Source organism: Lithobates pipiens, unplaced genomic scaffold (genome assembly GCF_037356315.1).
Source record: "Lithobates pipiens isolate NorthernLeopardFrog02 unplaced genomic scaffold, aLitPip1_a1.2 Scaffold_19, whole genome shotgun sequence".
Classification (NCBI taxonomy): domain Eukaryota; kingdom Metazoa; phylum Chordata; class Amphibia; order Anura; family Ranidae; genus Lithobates; species Lithobates pipiens.
The window spans coordinates 477,457,323-477,482,905 of NW_027507764.1; the positions used below are offsets into that span (position 1 = coordinate 477,457,323).

Below are 25,583 nucleotides of genomic sequence, written 5' to 3' on the forward strand. Positions count from 1 at the left end.
AGGATGAGGGCGTAAAACCACCTTATCCTTATGCATAATCAGATATGGCTCCTTACGTATAAATCAGATATGGCTCCTTACAAGATAGAGCCGCTAGTTCAGAAACTCTTCTGGCAGAAGAAATGGTAACCAGAAATACTATCTTTCTGGTCAACAGAACCAAGGGAATCTCCCGTAAAGGTTCAAAAGGCTGCTTTTGTAAAGCTGACAGGACCAAGTTCAAATCCCAAGGATTTAGGGGTGTCTTGATCGGAGGACTGATCCGTGTTACCCCCTACACAAAGCTACGCACTAAAGAGTGAGAAGCTAAAGGCCACTGACAGAACATTGACAAGGCCGAGATCTGGCCCTTGATGGTATTCAAGGCCAGATTCATCTCTAATCCCATCTGTAGGAATTCTACCTATAAAGCATATTTCCTGGGGTGCCAACCCCTGGATCCACATCAGGCAACATATGCCTTTCAGACTCTATAGTAGATGATCCTTGGAAGCTGGCTTCCTGGCATTAATCAAAGTAGATATGACTGAAGGAGATGACCCACAACCACTTAAGATGTGGGTCTCAATAGCCAGACCGTCAAATTTAGCATCTGTAAGGTAGGATGGAATACTGGACCCTGTGAAAGAAGGTCAGACCGTGATGGCAGAGTCCAGGGAACTCCTACTGCCATCCTTATGATCTCGACGAACCAAGGCCTTCTGGGCCACGAGAATCACCTCCCTTTGTTTCTGCCTGATCCTGCGAAGAAGATGCAGAAATAGCAGAACTGGAGGAAATGCATAGATCAGAGAAAACTGATCCCATGGGAAGACGAATGCGTCTGTTCCGCAAGCTAGAGGATCCCTTGTCCTTGACATAAAGTTGTCGACTTTGTTGTTGAATCTGGATGCAACCAGGTCCACGTCCGGAGTACCCCATCTCTGACATATTGCAAGAAAGATGTAGGGATGAAGAGACCACTCTCCTGGAAACAGTTGTTGGCGGCTCAAGTAGTCCGCCTGCCTATTCTCTATCCTGGGAATGAACACTGCCGATAAGCAAGGAACGTTGTGTTCTGCCCAAGACAAAACGTGATTCACCTCTCTGGGCTGCACTACTCCCCGTGCCCCCCTGGTGATTGATGCAAGCCACAGCCGTGGCATTGTCGGACTGAATCCTGACAGGACAGCCCTTCAGTCTGGCCGTCCAGGCTCTTAAAGCCAGATGGATTTGCCCGAATTTCCAAAATATTGATAGGCAAGGTCCTTTCCAACCTGGACCACCTTCCCTGGACAGAATCCTCTTCCAGGACCACACCCCAGCTTGAAAGACTGGCATCTGTGGTTACTACCTTCCAGGTGGAAGGCAGAACTGTCCTTACCTTTTGAAGGTTACTGGATATTGGCCACCGATTCAGGCTCTGACGTACTGCGGGAGCAAGCTGAATCGGAAAATCTAAGGCCTGAACCTTTTTGTTCCAGGCTGACAGGATTGCGCTTTGTAGCAATCTTGAATTAAACTGTGTGTAAGTGATGGCCTCGAAGGAGGCCACCATCTTCCCCAATAAATCTCATGCACAACCGAATTGAAGGCTTTTTCTCTTTGCCTTGATGAGGTGAATTAGTTCTACAATGGAACTGATTCTCTTTGGAGGTAGAAATACCTTTCCCTGCCTGGTATCTATGATTAGTCCCAGGTACTGTACTCTCCTTGATGGCCTCAAAGACGACTTTTCTAGGTTGAGAACCCAGCCTAGAGATTCCAGGCAGCTTACCGTTGTCACCAGACTGTAGTCTAACCCGGAAACTGAATGATCTATTAAGAGTAGGTCGTCCAAATAGGCTAGGACCATTAGGCCCTGAGCCCTTAACCTGGCTAAAGCAGGAGCTAGAATCTTTGAGAATACTCGAGGAGCTGTGGCTAGACCAAATGGCAGGGCCACGAACTGAAAGTGACGGTTTTCTACTTTAAAGCGTAGAATCCTCGATATCGATTGAAGCCAAAAATCCTCCTCCTTGGGAGGATGGCTATTACAGACCGAATTGATTCCATGCGGAAGCAAGTGCTGATTTAGATCTCTGAGATCTAAAATAGGTCTTACTTCCCCGTTTGGTTTCGGGACCGTGAAGAGGTTTGAATAAAAACCTGTGCCCTGCTCCTCTAAGGGAACCTCTGATCTGACTGCCTTGGCTAGCAGATTGTCCAGTGCTAGAAGGAGAGTCTTCGTTTCTGGGTCCTTGGGAACCCCTGACCTTAGAAACCAGGGAGACGGCAAAACTCTGAACTCCAGTTTGTAACCTAGAGACACCGCAGAAGCCACCCATTTGTCCTGAGATTGCTCCTGCCAGATCTTTGAAAATTGCAGGAGCCTTTCCCCCACCCGAGAAAGCGGGGGCGCCCCTTCATAAGAAGGCTTTAGTACTCTGCTTGGTGGGCTTCTTTCCCCAAGATCTTTTCTGACCTTGGTGCTGTCCCTGGGGTTTCCCCCTTGAACCTGACGGCTCCGAATAGCCGTTCACCATGAAAAGGGAAACTGGCTAGGAGCTTCTTACCCAGTGCTTCAGCTGACCAACACTTAAGCCAAAGAACTCTGCGAGAATGCACTAGTTCCAACATCAGGCGTGAAATCTGAATGGACGCATCTCTCATAGCATCTACTGTGAAAAAGTGTGCCTGCTAAATCAGCGTACTGCTGAACCTGTTCAACAGGTAAAAATTTAAGCATCTCCTCAAATTGCTCCTTAATGGCCTGGGATACACCCATTGCGGCCAGAAGCGGATGCACTGCTGAACCTGCTAAAGCCATCTGGTTCTTAGAAAGATGCTCCAGCTTCTTATCTGCTGAGTCCTTCAACAGGAGTGCATTATCAACCGGACATGGGAGATTCTTATTTACGGAGGTAATCACAGCATCAACCGCTGGAATCCCCCATTTCTTATAGAAATCCTCTTCCATAGGATACAGTTTGGCAAACCTCTTAGGAGGATAAAACTGCTTATCCGGATGCTCCCACTATGCGTACATAAGCTTTCTTAGCCACACATGGATAGGAAAGGCATCTCCAGCCGGAGGAGGTTTTAATGATCCTAACTTAGAGATGGGATCATCAGAAGCCTGCGCTGCAGGTAGCAAAAAGGTTGACCGAACCAACCCAGTGAGAGCGTGCACAAGCAAGCTCTCTTGCGGTGATACTCCTTCCGTGTTAGGATCCTCAGAAGAGGATAAGCCAGTGTCTTCCATATCTTTAGGAAGATCTGCCCGATCCCCGGCATCCTGAACCTCCAGAGGAGGATCTTGAGCACTTGAAGGGGGATCTACTGCGTTTAACCACCGCGCTGAAGGGATAAAATTGCATCAAGCTTTTTCTCTAAGCCAGCAATGGTAGAGGACAACACTTCACGTGTGACATACTCAGGGGCTGAAGCGTCTTGAGCAACTGCAATAACAGCTTCCCCTGACGGCTCAATCTGACTGGCCGCAACACTCTCAGAAGAGGAAGACATTCTTTTGGACAGGGTCTTCGTTTGTTGTGACCCCCTATAACCCTTAGAGGAGTTCCTGGCCCCCTTGCCACTCATAGCTAACAGTACAAAGCAGAGGCACTACCAGCAAAAGAATGCAACACTTGCTACTCTATAGTACAGTAATAACCACTATTAGTCTTAGCTATACAGTACAATGTTGTCGTCAACAAGAGGGAGATGCCTGTGTGACCAAACCTGATCAGCAACCACTCTGCTCTGTCCCTCCACTGCCAGACTGCAGCTCTGCCTGTGTAGCTTAAAAAACTTTCTCCACGTGTGGCCGGTGTCTGACGCCATTTAGCCAAGCTCCCCGCATGAAAATGGCCCCCCCTTCCCCTTTCAACTAGGGAAGAGTATGAGCGTCGGCAACATGGAGGCTGGTGGCAGGGGGGTAAAACGGTCGCAATTTGCCCCAAAAACAAAAATTTTCTTTTTTTTTCCCCCTTTAAGAAAAAAAAGGCAGTGGTCTGGCATTCAAAGGAACAAAAACCGCCACTTTGGGGGCCCAGGAAGTGATCAGACCCCCCTTCATACCTGAGGGGCTGAGCTGGCTTGAACGGAGGGGAGAGAGAAAGCTTCTGCTGTTTTCAGCATCAGAATGACACATAGACATAACATGACAACAAATACATGGAAGGAGAGATTCCTTGCAGAAAATCTCCCCTACCTTTCCTCACCGCAGGGCTTTATCAGAGATAAAAAACAAACAAAAAAAAAAAAAACAATCTTTGCCCTTCACGGTAGGCTCAGAGACCTTGAAAGGAAACCTTCAGGAACAGGGGTACACTCAGGTAATCCCGCAATCCTGGACCTGCGAGAAGACCCTGCCAGTAAAACTTTTATTGGCCTCACTACCAAAAAGTACTGGATCCCAGGGCCCAGCTTTAAAGCATTCACAAGCAAAACCTCCTGTCTTTGGATGATGAGGCCTGGGTACCATTAATTTAGTCCATTACGGAAACATCAGAACAGATCCGGTCAGGATGGCTGGCTCGCATCAAAGGATTATTGCCCGTGGAGCTCAGTGCACACATCCTTACACGTGCCCAACACCTTAGACACTGGCGAAAAAAAACTGAGCACTCAGAGTAGTGGGAGGGGTTATATGGGGGAAGTTCATGCTTAAGGGGCGTGCCAGCGTCCAGCACCTGATAAGTCGATATAACCCACGTAGTAAGTACTATGGCTCTGTGTCCCCTGATGCAAGAAAATAAATTATGATTTTTACATGTAGGAGTGCGAGAATAGGCCCGGTATGGAAGTGGTTAAAGTGATATTAAACCCACTTCCACAATTTTTGCTTAATACCAGGTATAGTATAGTATTGTACCTGGTTGTCTGGCTCACAGTTAAACAACAAAAAAAATTCATTCTAAATAGCTTTGTAATACCTTGTACGCTGCAGTGTGCAGTCATGCCACTTTGTTTCACTAGCTCCAAACCATAATGTGCAATTAGTGGGCGGAGCTACCTAGAGACCTCAGAAGCAAACTGCAATGTCACTGCAGTACACGTTAATACAACAGCAGTCAGGTGACACAGCGATGCACCATTTTTGCAGAGGATTTCTCTCCCTGGTTTACTGGTCTCATGTTTCACACACAGCATAGGCTTTGTGCATGTGTAAACGATGAGACCGGTAAACCAGGGAGAGAAATCCCCTATCAATCATGACTACTACTACTACCGCTGTCCCACAGTACTAACTTTGGAGCCACCCCCCAGTGGACATAAAATGTCGGGTGAGACAGCTATAACAGAGGAAAGTGGCACTGAAAAGACATTGTGGAGTGACAACGCAGCAGCCACAGAATCGGCTGCTATTGCATTGACATTAATAAGAGGGAGGATATTCAAAACTGTAGGATTAACCAGGAATTTATCTGGATACAGTTGAGAAAATGATTTGATCCCTTGCAGATTTTGTACGTTTGACCACTTACATAAAAATTAAGTGTCTATAAAGTTTATCATAGGTGTATTTTAAATGATAGAGACAGAATATCAATCAAAAATCCAGAAAAAAAACACGATACAAATGTTATAGACAGAGTTGCAGATCAGATCAGTGAGTAAAATAAGCATTTGATCCCCAAACAAAAACATGACTTAGTTCTTACTAGAGAAACCCTTGTTGGCGAGCACAAAGGTAAGATTTTTTTGTAGTTGGTAACCAGGTTAGCACACATCTCAGGAGGGATTTTGGTCCTCTCTTCTTTACAGATCTTCTCTAAATCTGTAAGGTTTCTTGGCTGTTGCTTGGCAACTTGAAGTTTCAACTCCCTCCATAAAGCTTCTATAAGATTAAGGTTTGAAGACTGGCTAGGCCACTCCATGACCTTAATGTGTTTCTTCTTGAGCCACTCCTTTGTTGCCTTGGAGTTATGTTTTTGGTCATCGTCATGCTGGAAGACCCTTCCACGATCTTCAGCATTCTGGCTGAGGGAAGATTTTACACTACATTATTACATCTATTGGCCCCTCAATGCGGCAAAGTCGGCCTGTACCTTTAGCAGAGAAACAGCCCCAAAGCATACTGTTTCCACCTCTGTGCTTGACTGTAGGTATGGTGTTCTTATGGTTATAATCTGCATTTTATTTCCTCCAAACATGGCGAGTCCAGTTAACGCCAATGAGCTCCATTTTGATCTCATCTAACCACAGCACTTTCTCTGAATCATTTAGCTGTTCATTGGCAAACTTCAGACTGGCCTGTAAACGTGCCTTCTTGAGGAGGTGGATTCTGTAGACAGGTGTCTTTTATACATATAACGAGTTGTTCTAGAAGCAACTTCTTAAAGTGGTTGTAAAGGATCAGATTTCTTAAAATAAAAATAAACATGTTATACTCACTTGCTCTGTGCAAGGGTTTTGCATAGAGCAGCCACGATCCTCCTCTTCTGGGGTACCTCACAGGCGCCCCTGGCTCCTCCCCTTTTACCGGTGCCCCCGCTCTCGCAAGTCCATTGACACAGACAGTGGGACTGGAATCGGCCCCACCCCCGCATCACTGGATTTGATTGACAGCAGTGGGGGCCAATGGCTCCTTCTGCTATCAATCTGCCCAATGAGATGAGAGCCAGCAACCGCTGGGCTCGTGCACGGCCCTGGAACAAATGGGCTCTGGTAAGAAAAAGGGGGGGCGGGGGGGCGGCGCTGCAGCAAAGAAGGTTTTTCACCTTAAAGCATTAAGGTGAAAAACTTTGTAACTTTACAATCCCTTTAAATTGGCAGGACTAATCGGTGTACCACATGAGACAAGCAGGAATTTCCTCACTTTAAAAAGGTATTCCAGTAGTGAAATATCCACCGTGGTACACAGATGACACAAAAAAAAAAAAAAAAAAAATAACCCTCACTAAGGCAGGCCAACCATGGGTTGCAGGAAAGAAATTTGCATGATTCCCCCATCAACACAGGCAGTGCCGACAGGGGAATCCCTCCTGCCGAACCATTTTCTGCCAAAAGTAGGGGGCGGGAGAAGCCATCCCCGCTGAGAGGAGATGGCTTTAGCACGTTAGCAGCCATTTGCAATGATCACAAACGATTCCGGCAAGCAGGTTGTATCCAAGTTGATGGATCGTTCAACTACACATTCAGCCTGCCCATTAACGGTTCGAATCTAGGCCAGTTTCTGCTGAACCGGCTGAGATTGTAACCATGTATGACCAGCCTTACTTTATCTAAAATGAAAAAACATTTTTTTGACTTGAGACCTAATTTAACTTCCAACTTTGAATGGAAAGTACCTTTAGAGGATTTCAGAACTCCCGGACTACTGGACCAGCTGCATAGGTACTGACAGCTTAGCACCCCTATAGGTAAGTAAAGCGTTGACAGGGAAGGGGGGGGGGGGAGGGGGTACGGCTTTACGGCATTCTTTTCATAAAAAAAAAAAAATAATAAAGCGTTCAACTCAGAGAAATCTGTTCCCCCAGCAGATGGTGCTCCCCTATGTTCTGGAGTTGGAATGTTCCTTGGTGTCATCACGCCTACTGCAGGACTATGGACCCTAATTTGGCCTAGACCTAAACAAGCAATTAACCCTTGCAGTGAAGGCACAGTGAAGGGATGATTTTTTTAGTTACCTAGAGTTGGGTTTTAAGGGTCCCCCCACCACCCTCTTAGCTAGTATTCCATAAATCTTATCTCAGATGCAGCACAGTCCCCCTTTAAACGATCTGAGTTTCCACTGCGCTGGGCAATGTGACTACAAGTTCAAAAGTGATGAATGTAAAAGCCCAACTCGGCATCCAAGATCAGATTTTTAATATACTAGGCTGGGGGGGGGGGGGCGCGGCATACTTATTTATTTTTTTGCATAAAAGGTACATTAGTATTTAAGTATATGCAAACATTTATTTCATTTGATTTTTCTGTCAGATGTAACTTATATAGATCATAACATGATCAGACTCTCCCCCTGTCCTGCTAGGAATATGCTGCAATACCTGCTATGGCTACAGTTATGCCCATGCAGATAGGCAAAAGGAACTATACTTTGAGTGGGAAAGTAGAAAAGAAAATAACCAATGTCTTTTAAAACTACTTTACATCACTGTGCTTGTACTGAATATGCACTTCACTGCTTTGGCACATTTCAGGAAACATTAATTTTTAACCTCTACCGTCCACAATTTTACAGCCAAAAGGCAGAAGTAAATCAATGTTCCTTTGATAGTGAAAGACTTATCTGAAAGGACTTCCCAATTCCACTTTTGTGCCCACACATATATGTAACAAAACCAGCCCCCATGCTTAAATTGATAGCCGGTGTAAGGCAGAAAGGAAGGCAGCCTGATTACTTTACGGTTCTTTTGCAAAACTGATGAGACAGCAAATGCTATTCAATCCCATTAACAAGACTAAGCACAGCTTTTCCCCTCACCCTCTTTTACTCCCTCACAAAAATATCCTCACATTCCTTACATGAGGATGGTGTGATACGCTTCCACAATTCGGGGAGATTGGAAATTACAGGACATCTGCAATGAAATTGGTTTTCTGTGGAAAACAGATGAATCACTTACTGCCAATGACTGGAAGGAAAAAGTACTTGTTTATGCCCTTCCGTAATGAATTTTTATGAGGTACAGTATGAAAAACCTTACTGCACACTTAAAGCTTCTAAAGATATAAAGGTAATAGAATTCTGAATACTCCATCGGAATTATTGAAAAATAACGCATTCACCTGCATAAAGGCACAATGCCAGGAACGTTATCTGTTTTCCTGCAACAAAATTAAAAAATACCTTTACTGAGTTAGACAAAACAACAGGATTTACAAATACATAAAATGCAAACAGAGATTCTGTAAGATCCAGAAATTCTTAAAAATTATCCTAAAAAATAATTTGATATCATTAGTAATATTGCAAAAAAAGAAACTTTAATTATGTGTTTAGTGCAAGTATTGGCCGAAAACAACATTAATAATCATCAGAAATATCCACTGAAACAAAATCAGGTCATTTTATTATAATACATAAGGAAAAATATAAGTTGGTTAAAGTGAGTTTTTAAGCACACCAAAATCTGCATTTAGTATTATTCTTTTAACCTTAAATTAAAAGGGTCCTTAACACATCTTGAAATACACTGGGTTGTCTTTTGGGTTTGTCTGAACGGAATAACCATATCTGGTGTGGTGCTGCTTTCCTCCTATGAAGAGATGAATCATCCACAAGGCAACCTAGGCAGGATCCTTGGGTTTGGCGACCTTCCCAGGGGGACTTGCTATAATATTCCTACTCCTGCAATAAACTAGAGGGATAGCACAACAGGTTCACAACTTTGACCAGTTATTGATTCACAAGGAGGATGCACTTGTAGATTGTCTGTTTCAGAGCCTATTGCAATCTTTATTAATATCAGTTGAAGAGATTAGGACCAAAGCTACTACTTTGCTTAGGGCTCCATTCTGCCTTAACCTGTCTTTGCCCCTATACTCCCTGTATTACATCCAAAACACCTTCTATAGACCCCCCTTTTGTGTATTAGAGCTGCCTAACCATAACCAGAGCCACTGCACTCTACTTGATATATCTCTATTCCTTACAGCAAAATCAAGCCAACTTTTGGATTCAGAACCTCTTTCAGATAATAAAAAACCTAGCCAGGGTTGCTACAGATCCCCACTCTATCCAAGGTTAACAAAACAACATTTAATTTTGGCTTTAGAGCTCCTTTAAATTAACCCTGAAATGGAACCCTTGATATGACCGTTAACTTTACCCTAATCTTACCCTCACACATACACTTAAAGTGGAAGTTTAGGCAAAAACAAACTATAATCCTGCTCTCTGCCGCATTCTAGGACTAATCTATCTAGCCCTGTAAAGCAAAAATCACCGTACTTACCTTTTCTGCAGCGGATCCGGTCCAGTCTCCAGCAGTGCTTACTGTGTGCAGGATCTGGGAACCCACAATGGCTGTGAAGTGCCAGGGAAGTGACATAACCCATAGAGTTAGTATTGTCGGCTGTACATGCCCACGCCTACACACTGGAGCTACCACTGACAGCACAGCGTTGGACCAGACCAGAAGGCATGCAGAACAGGTAAGTACAGCGATTTTTGGTTTACAGGACTAGATAGATTAGTCTTAGAATGTGGCATAGAGTAGGATTAGAGTTAGTTTTTGCCTAAACTTCCACTTAAACCCTTAACACTTACAACTTTTATTTAATTTTTTTAGATATAGTGTAGAACAGTAGGAATTTCTTTTCAGTTTTTTATTGCTGTTTGTTTGCCAGCTGGAGGGGGGGGGAATTCTATTTCATATCTTGTCCCTTGTCCTAGTAACGTGGAGCCACAGGGGCAAGAAGTGATAGTATATCTCGCCAAAGGGGGCATAAATAGCAGAAACATATGTTTTTAATGCAGCTAGATAAGGTTAGAACTTATCAACCTCATCTGTGTACGGTTATTATAGGCTAGAAAAGTGAGAAACAAACTCCTAAAAAAAAAAACTACAGACAGGGTTTATAACCCTTTACCACTTTATTTAGCTGGACTTGGGATTAACCATAAAACATAAGTAGATAATTAGCCCCCTAAATTTCAACTCTTAAACTTAAATTTCTAGCCCTAACTCCTTCTAATCTGTGCTTATCCTTTCTTCTCGAAATCAATCCCTTCTTAAACCAGGATCGTCACCAAAACAAAGCTGCATGGCGATACTGACATCAAAAATTAAGGATTCACTAGACTTCTGTACAGATACTTGAATGTCTGCTAAGAATTTCAGCACATCTGTCCTTTTTGCACAATCTTATGCAGCGCAGTATAGCCAAGTAATGTCATTAGTCCAACAATGAAGGTCAGGTCTGTCTGTCTGTCTCTAGGACTCTCCCAAGCCCTCACCCATACCAAACTCTTCATCACAAATGAGCCTGAACCACATTGAGAAGAAAGCACATTGGATCCTTCAAGTGTGGAAGATGTTTGTAAAGACAAGCTTATTTATGTTACTGTATATGTCCAACAGCTGACCACTCTACCATGTCTAATTTTATTAGATTAAGTTGAGGGAGTAAGGGTATGATCTCTTGCGGAGTCTTTATCAATCTCCTTTCGAGGGATGTGCCCATCAGGGCAGCAGAAAAGGCATATTTAACATAGTGGCAAGTAGTGTTTATGTTCTAAAAATGTTTCCTTCTATGAAAAAAAGATTCTGATAATTTAAACCGCTTCTACCAAAATTGTCCATACTTTTTTTTTGTCCCTGACAGGGGTTAATGTATTCCTATAAAGTTCCATGAGAAAAAAAAGATTCATAGTGGTAAAACAAAATACAAAAATTTGTATGGCTATGCATCTAGGAGTGAAGGTCACACAGGTCAACCATGTAACAGTTGGCATCACACCACTGCCTTATCCAAAATCTGCCCAGTGTCATCCAGGAGCCCAGGAATTCAGACCGCACACAGTATGCAATTTCTGAAACAGTCAGGAATCCCACCTCTACCCACAATGCAACGGGGCAACTTAAAGACATACTGTATGGAAAGGTGAGGCAAAGTGAAGGAATCCTTGGTTGTCACCAGAACTAGTATTCCCAGTGGAAGATGTGCCCTCTATTCCTGTTCTGGTGATCTGGAATTTTCTTTTATTGTCACTCTTAGTGATAATGGTAAGCAAGACAAAAAAAACCTGACAGGTGTTCTAATCCTGCTTCACCCTATCCAAAACTTAAAATAAATGTAAAAAAATGTCGTTAGTTATCCTTTAAACTGTGAGTGTGGGGCAGAGCTGTGAATGACATACTTTGCATGCTCTGAATATTAGAAATAATTTTGCGCACTTGGAGGGTTTTTTGACAAGGTAGTGGTAAGTACTGACACTTTGTGGCGGCTTCTATTTTAACACCATTCCAGTTTGTAAAGTGTCACCTAGTTCATGATAATAACAGTCTATTAAATCATATCCAACTTCAAAAAAGAGCTTAGACTAATCTGGCTTCTTCTTAGGGCTCAAAATGACCAGTTAGGCTAGGGTTAGGTTTAGTGCTCAAAGCGACCAATTAGGCTATTTTTGAGGGCAAGTGGAAAAATATGGTCTTTCTTCTACACTGAGAAGAAAATCTGATCAGTTAAATGTTCAAAAATAAAAAAAGACAACTCAGGTAAAAACGCTGTTAAGATTTCAAGGAATTTAACAACAAAAGTCACAATTAAGGGATTCCATAAAAATGCCATTTCAGACTGGTTGGCTGAATCAACAATAGGCTTCATCTATTTCTTGGAACTAGTTTCCTTGGGTCTGTTAGTCTTCATATTTATTTTTGAAGATGGCATAAGAACTCAACCCTAACGTTTTCACCATTGTAATCCAGAGAACATATGAAAACTGGGAGACATCACTGTTCAGGATGAGTATGTTTTGCAAAGTTTACAAAGTGTGAACTTCAGAAATTTCAACTTTGAACTCGAGGGGCTGCAGACTGTGTACTTGAGTGCTACATTTTGGGCACGTGAAATACATATCAGCCATGTAATTACTTTTAATACAGTAGTAGCAGAAGACATGGTTGCAGCCAATGGTATGTGGCATAGTTGGCCATTCCCCACACAAGCAGCATTCCTTACAAAGGACCACTAGAGATGGATCAGTAAAAGAGAGCCCTTTGACTGGCTTAAACCAGGAAAACATCTTTGATTTCAGTTTTTGTGTGTTGATCAGAGGCAAAAGAAAGATCAGAAATTCAGCAAATCCATGCCACAAAATTTCTCTATTCATGTGCTCAAACCCAACCTGCCGTATAGTTTGAGGCTTGCTGAATACTGACCGGATTCCTAATAGGCGTTCAGCCAGTGTGGCAAACTTTCCTTGCTGCAAGAAAACCAAAAAATTAAGCAGTCCACAAATCTTCACAAGGCCAGATACAACATTAATAAAGTACTTTGTTCTCTGAAAAGATGACCCAAAAGAGTGATTACTAAATAAATCATAGGACCTTTCTTCCAGCCATTTTCCTCCAACTGTAAAAAGTGCAAACCATAATTTCTGCTGTTTATTAAGTGGCCTATATGTTTTGGTTTGAGACAAGTCATTTTTGTACTGAATGTTCAAAATCGACTGACCAACAGTAGTGTTTTTGGAGTACACTGTATATCTCCATAAGAACAGCCATAAAAATGCTTTAATCTCTGGTTCAAAGCGACTCAAAAGTCCTGGTTTGAAGCCTTGAAAACAACTGTTAAATTGAGACCAGATTAATTGCTCCAGTGCCTTGTTTAATTCAATAGCATCCAGTTGACTTATTCTTAACACAGGATTTATGTCTTCCATATTGTTTTCCGCCACAGCCATTTCTCCTGCTGGAAAATAAATCTGGTTATTTAACATGCAGAATATTTATCTAACCAATAATGAGAGCTTCTAATTCAAAGCACTAAAGACTTGTAATAACTAACATCTATCTATTCTCATCAGGAATATCTCTTATTAAAAAATAACCAGTTTAAGTCTGCATTACACAATGAACATGAAAGGTAGTCTTCATATACACTGAACCTAAAGGTTACTGTAAACCCTTTCACTGAAAAGCTATTCACAAATATATTTACAAAATGTACCCTTTGACTATAAGCCCTGTTAAAAACACACTGGTTCCATATGTACTTGCTAGTGAAGTGCATGTAGGATTTACATGTGTTGGTAAGTCCAAGGCCTAAATCTAAATTTAACCACTTAAGCCCCAGACCAATTTGTAGCCAAAGGACCAAGCCCCTTTTTGCGATTCGGCACTGCGCCGCTTTAACTGACAATTGTGCGGTTGTGTGACGTGGCTCCCAAACAAAATTGGCGTCTTTTTTTTCCCACGAATAGAGCTTTCTTTTGGTGGTATTTGATCACCCCTACGTTTTTTATTTTTTGCGCTATAAACAAAAATAGAGCGACAATTTTGAAAAAAATGCAATATTTTTTACTTTTTGCTATAATATATAATAAATATCCCCAAAAAATATATAAAAAAAAAAAAACACAATTAGCGATTATTGATTGGTTTGCGCAAAAGTTATAGCGTTTACAAAATAGGGGATAGTTTTATAGCATTTTTATAAAAAATTTTTTTTTTTTTACTAGTAATGGCAGCAATTTTTATTGTGCCTGCGACATCATGGTGGACACATCAGACATTTTTGGGACCATTGTCATTTTAATCAGTGCTATTTAAATGCACTGATTCCTGTGTAAAATGACACTGGCAGTGAAGGAGTTAACCACTAGGGGGCAGTGTAGTGTTATGTATGATGTTATGTTTTTTTTTTTTTTATTGTGGGGGGCGTGGTCTGGCACGTGACGTCACTGATCGTCTTTCCCTATAAAAAGGGAAGAGACGATCGGTGACAGCCATAGTAGGAAGCACGGGGAGAGGTTTGTTTACACAGACCTCTCCTCGTTCTTCAGCGTGGGACACCAGCAGCGATCGGGTCCGCTGGTCCCGCGTCCACGGAGCTCAGGACCGGGCCGGGAGTGTGCCACCGGTGACACGCTCCTGACCCATGGCTGGGCACCTAAAAAGCAACGTACAGGTGCGTGCTTGTGCCCAGCCGTGCCATTCTGCCAACCTATATGTGCAGGAGGCGGTCCTTAAGTGGATAAGTGGCCATTTATTAAGCAGAAAATTTGACACGCAGCAAACATTCACTGCAGATGAATCTTACTAGTGCAAGTGTTTTAAATGACAGCAATTGATTCACTACCAGTACATATTTGGTAAATGTCACAATCACTGCTTTATAATTATGATACCCCTGCTGTCAGCTAACCCTTTACCTACGACTATATCTTGCATGGTCTTTCCTGGCCCGGTTTCTCGCAGACTCACTCATCGATCCAATGCGGACCCCTTTTCGGTTGGAATTATAGCCAGCAGTAGTTAACCCACTTACTGTGAGCCAGAGCTGAAATGAGGGCCTTCCGCATTTAGGATCCATTTACAGCCATGGGAAGAAGAAAGTGAAGAGGACTTGCGTGTCTATGAACTAAAGACAATGGTGAAAAAAAAGGCATGTACACAGATTTTTTTTTTTGATTTTTTTTTTTAAAGAGAAGTATAGAAATCGCCATAATAATAAAAAAAAAATCATACTAAGATGGCTACGGGACAGATCCTAGCTGCAGCTGTCGCCCATTGCCTCGAAGACCAAGAACTGTGCAAACATCACTGATTGCTCAGGTCTCAGTCCGCAGGCTGCAGAGAGCTGGTGACTGTCAGTCAGTGGCTCTCTGCTCTCCCCACCAGCACTCACTGGAGCGCTGGGCTGTGGTGGGGGCAGGAGCTGGCTGGCTCAGGTTTTTAGCCACTCACTGAGAGGCTGAGCCAGCTGTCGGCCTGGACTTCTGGATGGATCCTGATCATATGGTGGGATCTTCTCAGAGCCTAGACTATCTGAACTCCTGTAACCCACAGGAGAAGTATAGCCAAAAAAGCTTAGATCACCCATTTTCCAAGGGTCTTCCAATTCCCTTCAGCCTGTTCAAACTTTCCTGGGTGGCATTTTTTCCTTCAAAAAGCTGTGCATACTGATCAGTCAGGATTCCCCATTTTCACTAAAATCAGACAAACTGCTAGGCAGCATTGCAAAAACAAATTTCTCTGCCTGACAATGTGACCAATTTCCACTAGGAATTATGGCAAACCCCAGAGGAGAGGATGCATGCCAATCCAAGCAGAAATCTCAGGGTTTGTAAATATAGCACGCGGACAAATTTTGGGGTGCCTGAGATAGAGCTATTTGCAGGTACCATGAATAAAATGACAGCTATTCAAAACTTTGTTGTTGTGACAGGTTCAATTTAATACATGGAACAATCAAAATAATTTGAGATATTTGCATTTTAAATAAGAAACCCTACTTTAACAGTAATAAAATATAAAACCTTCTCAAATACTTTCTAAAGATGGCACAATATTTGTACAGATTTTAAAAAGCTGCGTGTCAGAACACACCCTGCTAGCTAGCAATAAAACCAGAAAAATGTCCCAATACCCGAAAAAGTTGGGATCATTTCTAAAAAGCTCAGCAGGTGCACAGTTTTTAAATGTCCTACTCATATTTGCCTGACTTCCAAATTTTGACATGATTTTAACATCCCCTGCTCGGAACAGCCACAGCTAGCAGACCCAATGCTTGCAGGGCCCAGCAAAAACAAATAACAAAAGACCATCTTCTGCAGGTGGGCTTAGCTATTGTACTGTGATTATCTGATAAAAGAAAAAAAAAATGTTTGGTGGGGTAACTCAAGGGCTATTTATACAATCCTCCACTCTCTGCTACCTATTGACATTCACTCGACGTCACATGAATATCATGTTGTAACAAAGAATGACCCCGGATCCACAGACAAAACCTGAGAACAAAGCAAGGTTCCCTCTCCTGAGGTCACTGCACGAACAAAAAGAAGAGTCAAACTACTGAAGCCAAATTGTACACATGCAGAAAATGGAGAGGCGATCCCAATACAGCCAAATGCCGAATTGTATTCCCCCTAGACCAATTTAAGTGAGCACCCTGCAATAAAATGCTACGCAACAGAATGTTTGCTGGATTACATTCTCCTTTATGTCGTAAAACCTTTGTTCAGAGATGTATATAAAAGAAAAGAAGAGAAGAGAAAATTAACTATTACTGTGACTTTATTTTGGTTGCGGGTTTACTGGCATGTCAGAAAAAGTGCGCCAATGTAAAGATTAAATCAATCAATTAAACTGTTTTGTAGAAAGAACAGCTCGAAGAACAAATCTAGAAATGACACAAACTGATTTGACACCAAAAAAAAAAAAAAAACACTTTTAAAAAGGGTCAAATTTGCCTTTTTTGTTTGTTTCTCTAAATTCCAGCTTCCTATGTACCAATAAACACAAAATTTCCAAAAGTATTGGGATGCCAAGCTTTACACACCCACAAACTTTAATGGTGCCCCAGTCTCAGTTCGTAGGGTTCAATATTATATAGGCTTCAATTCTTCTGGGAAGGTTGTCCACAAGGTTTAGGAGTGTGTCTATGGGAATGTTTGATCATTCTTCCAGAAGCGCATTTGTGAGTTCAGGCACTGATGTTGGATGAAAAGGCTTGGCTCGTAGTTTCCACTCTAATTAAGCCCAAAAGTGTTCTATTGGGTTGAGGTCAGGACGCAGGCAGGCCAGTTCCTCCACCCCAAACTCGCTCATCGATGTCTTTATGGACCTTGCTTTGTGCACTGGTACACAGTCATGTTGAAACAGGAAGGGGCCATGCCCAAACTGTTCCCACAAAGTTGGGAGCATGCAATTGTCCAAAATGTCTTGGTAAGGTGACGCCTTACGAGTTCCCTTCACTGGAACGATGAGGCCAAGCCCAACCCCTGAAAAACAACCCCACACCATAATCCCACCCTCCACCAAATGATTTTGGAGGCCCTATACTTTTGGCAACATAGTGAGGATGAGCACGTTTAGAGTGGAGGAACTTGACTGACCTGCACAGAGTCCTGAACTCAACCAGAGAGAACACCTTTGGGATGAATTAGAGTGGAGACTGCGAGACAGCCTTCACGTGCAGCATTAGTGCCTGACCTCACAAATGCACTTCTGGAAGAATAGTCAAACATTCCCATACACACACTCCTAAACCCTGTGCACAGACTTCTCAGAAGAGTTGAAGCCGTTAAAGCTTCAGAGGGTGGGTCAACTCAATATTGAACCCTAAGGACTAAGACTGAGATGCCATTAAAGTTCATGTAAAGGCAGGTGTCCCAATAATTTTTGCAATATAGTGTACCATTAATGTACCTCTGCTGCAGAAAAAGGAAAGCCTTCTCTGTCTTTTAGGGCAGGCCTCACCTTCTAGAGTAGCCTTCAGTCTCCTGTAGAAAAATCCTCCATTACCTGTCCTAAAAAAGTATTTAGAAAGGAAAAAAAATGTTAAAAAGGAAATACTTCACCAGCTGACACAGTCTGCACCTGCCCTCCCTCTCCTGGGGACTGATGCCACCCTCCTCTGTAGTTACATGCTTTACCTAGGTAATCATTATCAGTCTGAACTGTTCTCACTAAATACACAGCCATCTATAGTTTTGAACTTGACCTTCCTCTTGCATTGATTGTTCATTTGGCAGAGTGTGCTGGAGCTGAGTGATCACATAACAGCCTATGTGGATAGAGCTGTATTAAAAACAGGAAAAAACATGTTCCTGAAAGTCTGTAAAGCTCACCATACAAGATACAATCTAATTGTACAATGTTCTTTAGATCTACTATCAACTATGCAGTGCAAGGGCCTGCCTGATTGGATACAGAGTGATTGGATAGATGGTGCGTCCTCATATTATATAGTTTTGTACTTAAAAAGGAGATCATACAGAGATTGTACAATCAGATTGCGTAGTGTATAGTCACCTTTAAACACCTAAAAATGAACTACTCACACTTTTGTGCCATTAATTGCTAAAGGCACACCAAATGCAGATGCAAACACACATTTTGTTACATGAAAAACCAAGTGATAAACACAGCAAAACATGCAGCCCACAACACGCCAAAATGTACCATGAGCTACGTTGCCACGTGTAGGGTGGCCCATTTAACCACTTGCTTACTGGGCACTTAAACACCCTTCCTGACCAGACCAATTTTCAGCTTTCGGTGCTCTCACACTTTGAATGACAATTACTCAGTCATGCAACACTGTACCCAAATGAATTTTGTGTCCTTTTTTTCCCACAAATAGAGCTTTCTTTTGGTGGTATTTGATCACCTCTGGGGTTTTTATTTTTTGCGCTATAAATGAAAAAAGACCGAAAATTTTGAAAAAAAAACGCATATTTCTTTGTTTCTGTGATAAAATTTTGCAAATTATAATTTTTTTTTCATAAATTTTGGCCACAATTTATACTGCTACATATCTTTGGTAAAAATAACCCAAATTAGTGGATATTATTTGGTCTTTATGAAAGTTAGAGAGTCTACAATCTGTGGTGCGAATCGCACAAAATTGATCTCAACTGATGTACTGGTGGCCTATCTCATTTCTTGCGACCCGAACAAGTCAGGAAAGTACAAATACCCCCCAAATGACCCCTTTTTTGAAAGTAGACATTCCAAGGTATTTACTAAGATGCATGGTGAGCTTTTTTGATGTTGTCATCTTTTTCCCACAATTATTTGCAAAATTAAGATTTTTTTTCCTCACAAAATTTTCAATGTAATAGGTTATTTCTCTCACATGGCATGTGTATACCACAAATGACACCCCAAAATACGTTCTGCTACTCCTTCTGAGTATTACGATCCCAAATGTGTGAGACTTTTACACAGCCTGGCCACATACAGAGGCCCAATATTGAAATAGCACCATCAGGCGTTCTAGGAGCATAAATTACACATTTAATTTCTCAACCACCTATTACAGTTTTGAAGGCCCTGGAGCACCAGGACAATGGAAATGCCCACAAAGCGACCCCATTTTGGAAAGCTAACACCCCAACGTATAATCTATGAGGCATAATGAGTCGTTTGAATGGTTCATTTTTTTTCCAGAAGTTTTGGGAAAATGTGGAAAAAAAATGAAAACGCATTTTTTTTTTACGCAAAGTTGTCCATTTATAAGATATTTCCAACACATAGCATGTACATAGCAAAAATGATACCCCAAAATACGTTCTACTACTCCTCCTGAGTATAACGATACCAAATGTGTGAGACTTTTACACAGCCTGACCACATACAGAGGCCCAATATTGAAATAGCACCATCAGGCGTTCTAGGAGCATAAATTACACATCTTATTTCTGGGGCTGGCAGATGGGGCTGGCTATTTGCTCTGACTAATTGCTCTGGCAAATGGGGCTGGCAGATGGCACTGCGGCTGGCAGATGGCGCTGGCAGGTGGCACTGGCAGGTGGCGGCACTGGGGCTGACGGATGGCACTGGCGCTGGCAGGTGGCACTGGCAGGTGGCACTGGGGCTGGCGGCACTGGGGCTGACGGATGGCACTGGGGCTGGCAGGTGGCACTGGCGCATTGGCACTGGCAAGTGGCACTGGCGGCACTGGGGCTGACGGATGGCACTGGCAGGTGGCACTGGGGCTGACGGATGGCACTGGCAGGTGGCACTGGCAGGTGGCACTGGGGCTGACGGATGGCACTGGAGCTGACGGACGGCACTGGAGCTGACGGACGGCACTGGCAGGTGGCACTGGCGGCACTGGGGCTGACGGCACTGGGGCTGACGGCAGGCGCTGGCAGGTGGCACTGGCACTACTGGCAGATGGCACTGGGGCTGACAGATGGCACTGGGGCTGACACATAGATCGCTCTCCCTCTTCACACGCTGTCTCTGTGTGAGGAGGGAGAGACACGGCAATGGGAGATGATCTCATATGTTTACATATGAGATCATCTCCCATTGGCAGCTGCGATCGCGCTGTGAACGGCCGCTTTGATTGGCCGTTCACGGCGATCTGTATTTGCCTGTCTCCGGGAGACACGGCAAATACAATCAATACTTCCGCGATACGCGCCCCCGGCAGCGCGCATTGCGGAAGTAAACACCAGGCCGTCCAGGGACGGCCAGGCGAAGGAAGCCGCCCGCTCTAAGGCCGTCATTCGGCTATAGGGCGGGCGGGAGGAGGTTAAATAGATGCCTATGTGTGTCACAGCAAAAATTTGCCAAAAAAAGTGCACTCTCACAATGCTAGATGTGAATGGGGATGATCATCGGTGCCGGATTATCAGTGAAGCCCCATCAGCGACGCCTGTCAGTACCCATCAGTACAGCCTCATCAGTGCACATCAGTGAAGGAGAAAACATGCTTATTTACAAATTTCTTTCTTTTGGTGGTATTTAATCACCACTAGGTTGTTTATTTTTTTGCTGAAAAAAAAAAAAAAAAAAAAAAAAAAAAAATTTGTTTCTTTTATGAATTTTGTAAATAAGTAATTTTTCTCCTTCGCTGATGTGCACTAATGAGGCAGCACTGACGAGGTGGCATGGATAAGGAGGCACTGATATGCTGCACTGATAGGCAGCAATGATGGGCACTAACAGGCAGAACCGATGGGCACCAACAGGCATCAATGACAGGATTGCACTGATAATCAGGGCACTGATTATCAGTGCAGATGTCCCCACTGAGAAAAGCCACTTATCAGCTCTCCTGTTACGGTCAGCGTGAGGAGAGGAATGCAAATAACCAACACTTCCTATTTACACTGTTATCAGCAGTGATTGGACACAGTGGATCCCATGGTGAAGAGCCTACATCAGTGATGGCGAACCTTGGCACCCCAGATGTTTTGGAACTACGTTTCCCATGTTGCTCATGCACTCTGCAGTGTAGTGGAGCATCATGGGAAATGTAGTTCCAAAACATCTGGGGTGCCAAGGTTCACCATCACTGGCCTACATCATAAGCTCTTTACCATGATTGGTGCTGTGGTGTGTTTGAGGGACACACCCCACATCACTGATCGTTGCGCGCCCCCCCCCCCCCCAGAAGTGCACAGGAGCAGCCCATTCTGAAGGACACCATTTGAGGTCCAGTCAGAATGGTAAAACCCCCGCTTGGCCATCAATCCACTATAGGCTGGGAGAGGTGTTTCTTTTACTGGAAATGTATGCCCTTCCACTGCAGTACTCTATGCTGGCATTGATTAGTAACAGCCGCACCTCTCAACACATCTGTCTTCAGACAGATATGTATTGCTGAAAAAAAAATAGGATTTTTATAACAGCTTACCTGTAAAATCCTTCTCTTTTGAAGTACATCCCGGGACACAGAGCCATAGTAATTACTATGTGGGTTATAGCCCACCTTCAGGTGCTGGACACTGGCACACCCTAAACAGAATTTGCCTCCCTATATAACCCATCCCACTACTGGGAGTATCTCAGTTTTGTAGAAAAGCAATACATGTGTATACTAGAAAGAGGGACAGCACCTCTGGGTCCCGTGATGTACTTCAAAAGAAAAGGATTTTACAGATAAGTGATTATAAAAATTATATTTTCTTTAATTGTACATCACGGGACACAGAGCCATATTAATTACTATGTGGGATCTCCCAGAGCAATGCCAACTGAGGGGAGGGAGACACAACCAAAGTAGGGCACCATGAAATCAGAGGATTTATACTTCTGCCTGAAGTACACTGCGCCCAAAGGCGACCTCCTCATGTCTTTTTACACCCACCAGATAGAATCTGATAAATGTATGGATTGAAGACCAAGTTGTGGCCTTGCAGAATTGAGCCATGGAGGCTTGGTGATTCACTGCCCACAAAGCACTAACAGCCCTAGAGGAGTGCGCTTTGATTTGAGAGGGTAGAACTACCTCTTTAAAGCACAAGCTTGAATGATTACTTGTCGAATCCATTTAGAAATAGTAGATTTCAATGCTGCTTGTCCTCTTTTAGGACCTTCAGGCAACACGAACAAAAACATAAATTTTCCAAATCTGAGCAGTCACCTTTAAATAGGCTTCGACTGCTCTCGCCACATTAAGAGAATGTAGTGATTTTTCTTCCACAGAACAAGGTTCCGGAAAAATGAAGGTAGAACAATATTCTGGTTTAGATAAAAACCCGATATTACCTTCGGTAAAAAGTTAGGATGAGGACGCAATACCACCTTATCCTTGTGAACAATACAAATATGCCTCTTTACAAGAAAAAGCAGCCAATTCTGATACCCTTCGTGCAGCAGATATGGTTACCAGAAAAAATAGTTTCCTTGTCAAAAAAGGACCAGGGGAATATGTCGCATCGGGCCAAAAAAAAAAAAAAAAAGACCGTTTTCTAATGCCGACAAAACTTAAAGTCCCAAGGGTTCAGGGGTTACCTAACTGGAGATTAAGCCGTGTTACCCCTGAATAAAGTTACAAACCAAAGAAAGCAAAGCAAGTGGTCATTGAAATAATACCGATAAGGCCGAGACCTGTCCTTAGAAAGCACTCAAGGCCAGCCTTATTTCTCACCCCATCTGCAGAAAGTCAAGGATTCTACCTTTGACCTATTTCCTGGGGTGCAACTCCTGGTTTCACACCAGGAGACATGTTTCCCAGACTCCATAATATAGAATTATGGAGGCCAGCTCCCTTGCATTAACCAAGGTAGAAACTACTGAACCTGACAGCCCACGCTTCTTCAGAGTGTGGGTCTCAATAGCCAGACCATTAAATTTAGCATTTGTAAAGCAGGATGGAAAACCGGACCTTGCGAGAGAAGGTCTGGCCGTGATGGTAGGGTCCATGGGTCCCCTACTGCCATCTTTACAATCTCTGCATACCAAGATTTCCTGGGCCCCGCTGGGGGTCACAAGAACCAACGACTTCCCTTCCTGCTTGACCTTCAGGAACCAGGGACCCTCAGGGAACCCACAATCCTGGACTAAAAATCACCCCGCCAGTAAAACCTTATGGTCTTAATACCAAAAGTACTGGATCCCGGGGTCCAGCTCTCTAAAAAGAGAAGAGTTACAGGCAAAACCTAGTTTCTTCTGATACGAGGCCTGGGTACCATCCAATTTGGCCTAAAAGACACTTTGAATGGATCTGGCTGCATAGCTAGCCCCAGCAAGGATTACTCAAGAGAAGCTCAACAAAGCACATCTTCAACCGTGACCATCACTTTAGACACTGGCGAAAAAACAGATACTCCCAGTAGTGGGAGGGGTTATATAGGGAGGCAACTTCCTGTTTAGGGTGTGCCAGTGTCTAGCACCTGAAGGTGGACTATAACCCACATAGTATTTACTATGGTTCTGCGTCCTGTGATATACGATTAAAGAAACAAGAAGTGCATCTGCCCAGGTCTATTACCACGTATACAAGGCAAGCTTTGGAGGCTACTGTACTGCACAGCCACATTTAGACATGCAGTGATACTGCAGCAACAGGAAAGTGGAGCTTTCATGGTTCAAAAATCATCCGATTGCTAACAATTTGGCCACAATTCAAGCTGTGAGTGGCCTTGTCAGTCAAACCCTGATTTCAAAAATTGAAGGAGCCAGGCAAAAAATTGTTGACAGAAGAGTGCATCCTACATCCTAGTAGTTTTGGTTCCCCCCAATGCACAATCTTTAGAGTGAATGGGAGAGTCAATTGATTTCTCTCATTCAGTACACAGGGCTGAATGAGAGAAATCTAAGCATGTATGGTGTAACGAAACATCCCACACTCCGCTTGGGTGCTTTCGTCATATACCACTTCCTCCAAGTCTGAATATAGATATCAGATATTCCAACCGCTCACAAGCGCAAAACAAGACGATACTTGTTTAGTTGCTCAACATGGACTGTTTATTAGAACCAAAATACAAGTCTTATATACAGTTGAGGAGGAGGTTCCTACCTCCTGCTCATGTTACTCTAACAATACAACTGTAACCAGAAACATAAATTAACATGAGCTAATTAACTAATCCCTTAAAGAAGCAGATGTGACTCCGTGCCCTCCTGGGCATTGTTATGATTAATCAGGATTTCACTACAGGTCAGACTTATTGTCACCGAGCTTCACACAGTATATTACACATTATCATAAGTGTAAACACAGGACACCTTCACACCATAGCAGGAGCTCCAGCAGGAGTCGGCCTGTCTCCTACATTGTACAGAGGCCAATGTGATCAGCTCTCTCAACTAACATGTTGAGTTCAGAATCAAACAAACCAAGAATAGTCTTTACATATATCCTGGGAGATATAGTGGATAAATATTACTGCCCCATTTTAAGTAATTCAAGATATATTTTCTCATCCTGGCACAGGGTGACTTAGACATAAGTGCATGGGGAGCTGAAACAAGGGTTTACCAACCTTTCCAAGGGATTCTGGGTTCCACGGGCACTCCCGTCACATATGGATAGCCTAATGCTATTAGGATTCCAACTTTTTTTGGAATTGGGTTTGTACATACTTACATTGGTCCAATCTGGACCAATATAACTGTGCTATAGAAATGATACCTAAACTTCAGCTTCAATCCCAACTCCAAGCAAAAACAAAAATTAAATAATGTATTCCAAATACCTCCAACGATAAATGAAAGTCAGCGTTTCCTCTGTTACCAATGTTCATTTCCCACCCTGGGGATCAGGTACTTATCCCTGCTCATTATCTCCTTGATCACTTGTCCCCTCACTGCCCCCATGAGTTCTCCTGCCTCTGAAGCCTATGAGCGAGGAACTGGTCACTGAAAGTGTTGTCTTTATCAGTAGGTATCCACATCATGTAGCTAGTTTTAGCAGAATTTAATAGAACCGTGGCTTCAGGTAAGTAACATGGGCATGGATATATATATTTTTTCATACCAGTAGTTAATTAGCGGAGGGTGGGGTTAGTTTAGGTTTTTATTACTTTTCATTTTCCGGTCTGCGAACTTCCTAAGGGCTCATTCACACCAGCAGCTGCGTCCTTTCACACCTGCTACTCTGTGCTATGAAGTAAACTGTGGTAATGTACAACTCATGCATTTTTTTTTTTCTTTTTTTTACAACTTCATTGAAATGGTACAAAGTGACATTTCATAAATTTTATTCACATCAGAGTATTGGGACGTGGGTGTAATGCGTCACAGTACACTGCAGTG

At 43.0% G+C, this 25,583-nt stretch overlaps 1 protein-coding gene across 14 annotated transcripts in view; it reads right to left on the reverse strand.

Annotated features, from left to right (window-relative positions):
- Positions 1-8,876: 8,876 nt before the first annotated feature.
- The window catches only part of PEX2 (peroxisomal biogenesis factor 2), a 31,785-nt gene continuing 15,078 nt past the window's right edge, over positions 8,877-25,583 (reverse strand). The window contains exons 1-4 of one of the 14 annotated variants that reach the window (XM_077492900.1): positions 18,017-18,140; positions 17,841-17,890; positions 14,908-15,000; positions 8,877-13,329 (exon numbers count right to left, since the gene is read on the reverse strand). In XM_077492900.1, the coding sequence (XP_077349026.1) occupies positions 12,401-13,329; positions 14,908-14,941 (963 nt within the window). In that variant the 5' untranslated portion in view covers positions 14,942-15,000; positions 17,841-17,890; positions 18,017-18,140 and the 3' untranslated portion in view covers positions 8,877-12,400. Of the gene's footprint in view, positions 13,330-14,791; positions 15,001-17,789; positions 17,891-18,016; positions 18,141-25,583 lie in introns of those variants that run through there. The other 13 variants (XM_077492898.1, XM_077492897.1, XM_077492899.1 and 10 more) reach the window with 13 other exon arrangements.